A 3,612-nucleotide genomic window follows, 5' to 3' on the forward strand; every position below is an offset into this window, starting at 1 on the left:
CCTTTCTGAAGCACGTCGATTTTTACAAAGCTTATCGTTCTGAAAAGCGAGGTGTGCTGTGATTGGCCAGCTCTCCAGTGCGTTGTGATTGGCCGAATACCTCAAGCGTGAGCCGGAAATGTTACGCCCCTCACCATACTGTGATGCCGTGTCCCGTCCGGAGCGACGAGACAAAAACATTAAAACCCATTATAAACGAGGCATTTGTTGCATCCAGTGGGGACATAATTACTGAATGACTTATACTGTCTTTTTATGTGTTGCATCGCGCCGCGTAAACATAAAACTCTTGTCTGCATTTGTGATCGGAGAAATGACAAACAACAAGCGCTACTCTACACTGCTCAAAACTCGCGTTTGAATCATCAGTGGCAAATTCTTTAAATATGAAAACGTACTTACAGTCTGTGAATCAGAACAGCCGGCATTGCAGGATCAGGAAACAGTCCTCCGTTAAATGTTCTGCACACATCTGAATATTTGGGTTGAACTGATCTGGAACAGTGTTGTAAATACAACTTAACCACTGATTTCTAGTCGTGTCCTCTTTTGGAAGGCCAAACAAAGTAGTTTCGCTTTCACAACGAAACACACCGAACTGTGATAACCACATGTGATGACCCCGGGCTGGACTCCGCTTTGTCCACGGTGAAAGCCGATCCGGCGATGCACAGCGCGATGTTGATGTATTTCCTCAGTTACCAGCACGGATCAGCTCCAGGCATGACAAAGCAGATATAGTCCTCTTTTGGAAGGCCAAACAGGCCAAACATGCTTTCACAACGAAACACACAGCGCCTTCACGACATTGCGGCGGCAGCAACAATACTACCAATACTACAAAAATTACGCCTTCTTTCTTTGCGTGAACATTCGGGCAGCGTTATGCAAATCTTCCCACATCGGGGCGTAGATATGTGGGGGCGTGTTAGAACGAGCCATTTTAGGTAGGCGTGGTTGACTCTTAACTTTTATAAAGAATATCTCTTTGGATTTGAGACTTTAGTCTTTGCAACTTTACAGATCTTCTTTATGCACCAAGAGCTTGTAACACTACAAAGAGAAAGGAAAAATTGAAATCGCATCATATGACCCCGTTAAATTATGTTAGCTTGTAATGTAAATCAATGAGAACTTTATAAGAGTATAGCAGACTACTAAAATACATATTAATATCAGTTGTCACTATATAGCTTCCAATAATGTCATAGTAAGATTATACTGTATTCAAATGCTTAGTTTATGATTAAAACTCTGTAGTTTTATAAATCAATGCAATACAATGACGATTGAGAGATGAACAAATAAACGTGAAATAAATGTGTACAAGTTTTGATCATGTTTATAATTTAAAGGCCTCAGAAATTCATATATCAAGCTTTATAGGGCTATTTGAGTTTCAATTATTTTAAGAAGTGAGAAGAAAGTATGATATGAGAAACATGGAACTAGCTCAGTGTAGAAAATTGATGGGATAACCATCAATTCTATTGTTTAGCATCATTATATATAAATATGTGACTGCAAATGCTGTGATTGACCAATCAGAATCAAGTATTCATGAGAGCCATGCCATAAGATTACATGAAATCTTTCTGCAAGAGCAAAATGAAAGCTGTTTGATCTTCTCCAGTCACTGATCAGTAAATCAGCTGTTGATTTGTGCACAGGGCAAACCTTGATCTTGTTTCCAGCTTGTGTGTATTTCTTAGTGGCTAAGTGGTAGTTGCCCTGCCGCATGCAGCAGTCTGCGATTTTCTCCAGCAGCTCCTTTCTCCCGGCCTCAGACAGATGGGACGAGTCTTTTGGCACCGTCAGACTTTCGGCCAGATCTTCTGTGATGGTCAAACTCTGGTCCAAACACAACTGGAGCGCCTCATGGTACTACACACACATATCCATATGCATACAGTTACGAAACACTGTTGTGATTTCTATTTAATTCTACTATTACTACTATTAATATAAAGTTTTAATAATCATTCTAATTCCATGAAAACAGAATTAGAACACAACTATAATAATAATGAGAAGAGGAATGATATGTTTGGAACAAATTGTCCAGCTGATGAATGATAAAAACATTGACAGCCAATCAGAACCCATCTTGCTTCAAGAGATTGATCATTTAAAGCAGCAGACGGACAAAACTGCAGCTTGCACTTAAAATAAGCAGAAAGTTATTGTGAGTTACCGTTATTGTTCTTGTTGTAAACTGCCTTTTTGTTCAGTTTGCATGCAGAAATGGTATGAATATGAAATGATTGGTTGTATGACAGTGCATGGTGTGTTCACCTTTTTGGCAGCCACCAGCAATTCCACAGCTTTCTGGTACTGAGCGTGTTTTATGAAGAAATCAGAGCAGCGTGCTAGTAGGGCAGGGTCACTGTTTTCATTCAGGTCCTCTGCGATCAGCTGCAGAGCTCCAAACTGCTCTGTGGCAAAAGCTAGCTCCAAAGCCTTAGACACATGACCTGCCTGGAAAAGAGGAATGGAGCCATCTTTTATAAGCGATCAGCACCACCTAGTGATAAAGTTCAAAGGTGCATGTACTTGTTTGGATGTACCTTATGATAAAGCATAACAGCTCGGTCCATGTGCGTTCCTTTCTCTTCATAATACATTGCCGTGTCCATCATGTCCTCTGGATTGCTAAGCAGTGCCAAATTCATGAGCTGCTCGTCCAAGTTATTCTCTTTACACAGTCGTATGGCATTATTATAGGCTTGTGCTCGTGTGTAAAAGTGCACCGATTGGCTAATTTCATCCTGTCCCTCGTACTGCCGTGCAACATGATAAGATGCTGCTCTGTTGCCCGTCTCATTGGCTATCTCACTCGCCTGTCAAATATATAGATCACTGTGAAGTTTTGGTTCATTTTGTTTTGGACACAAAGGGAACTTTAATCAACATACCTTTTGAATGTTTCCTAGATAACAGCGCACGCGCACTTGAGACAGGTAGTCCTGAGCGAGGTCATAGTAATGCAGCGCAGCCTCCATGTCTGATTGGCTCTCTAGATAATGACCCCACCACTTGTACAGATCCCTGGCCAATCACACACCAGACATCAGAGAATATCAAAGCCACGTCAGACTCCAGGGACCAGAATCATTAATCAATGAATCAAACTCACTCGTCCTTCATTTTATTGATGTAGATCTCCAGTGATAGATTGTCCTCCATCAGCATTCTCTGCACTTCAAACCGATGTGTGTCTGACTTCTCAAAACTATAGAATGGGACAGAAAAGAGGTAATGTATACATACTTAGGGACTGTTTACACGACAATGTTTTCAGCCAAAAAAGGGAAACTTTTTATGCGTTTTGACTGTTCGTTTACACGACAACGGTGATTTGGGGACTGAAAACGCATATTTTTGAAAATGGGTTTTAAAGTGCAAGTTTTTGAAAACGGCACCGTTATCGTTTCCGTGTAAACACCCAATATGGGAATCTATGAAAATGGTGACGTCATGCGCGTGCGTAGTACGTGTTAGGTATGTAGACATGCGCAGTACGTGTCGATTTTAAAGGCAAGCGCGAACAAACATACACAACAATGGCGGAGTACATGGTACTGTTGTTGCTGCTCAAGAGTTTGCTAATGC

At 41.1% G+C, this 3,612-nt stretch overlaps 1 protein-coding gene across 1 annotated transcript; it reads right to left on the reverse strand.

Moving 5' to 3' along the window:
* Positions 1-1,580: 1,580 nt before the first annotated feature.
* Positions 1,581-3,226, reverse strand: LOC107745665 (intraflagellar transport protein 140 homolog). The gene is made up of 6 exons (XM_016559590.1): positions 3,137-3,226; positions 2,916-3,048; positions 2,568-2,840; positions 2,296-2,478; positions 1,678-1,884; positions 1,581-1,595 (listed from the first exon to the last, which is right to left on the reverse strand). Exons 1-6 carry the CDS (start codon positions 3,190-3,192, stop codon positions 1,581-1,583), a joined length of 867 nt encoding a protein of 288 aa, XP_016415076.1. The 5' UTR covers positions 3,193-3,226.
* Between the last annotated feature and the right edge of the window lie 386 nt (positions 3,227-3,612).

This window comes from Sinocyclocheilus rhinocerous, unplaced genomic scaffold (assembly GCF_001515625.1).
Source record: "Sinocyclocheilus rhinocerous isolate Xijiao unplaced genomic scaffold, SAMN03320098_v1.1 scaffold768, whole genome shotgun sequence".
In the NCBI taxonomy this organism is placed as follows: domain Eukaryota; kingdom Metazoa; phylum Chordata; class Actinopteri; order Cypriniformes; family Cyprinidae; genus Sinocyclocheilus; species Sinocyclocheilus rhinocerous.

Bases quoted from the DNA above. Each gene is read 5' to 3' on its own strand.
- LOC107745665 (XM_016559590.1), bottom strand. From the start codon at position 3,192: ATGCTGATGGAGGACAATCTATCACTGGAGATCTACATCAATAAAATG. The intron at 2,841-2,915 runs GTATGTTGATTA...TATATTTGACAG, and splicing joins ATCTAGGAAACATTCAAAAG to GCGAGTGAGATAGCCAATGA. The intron at 2,479-2,567 runs GTACATCCAAAC...CCTCTTTTCCAG, and splicing joins CTGTTATGCTTTATCATAAG to GCAGGTCATGTGTCTAAGGC.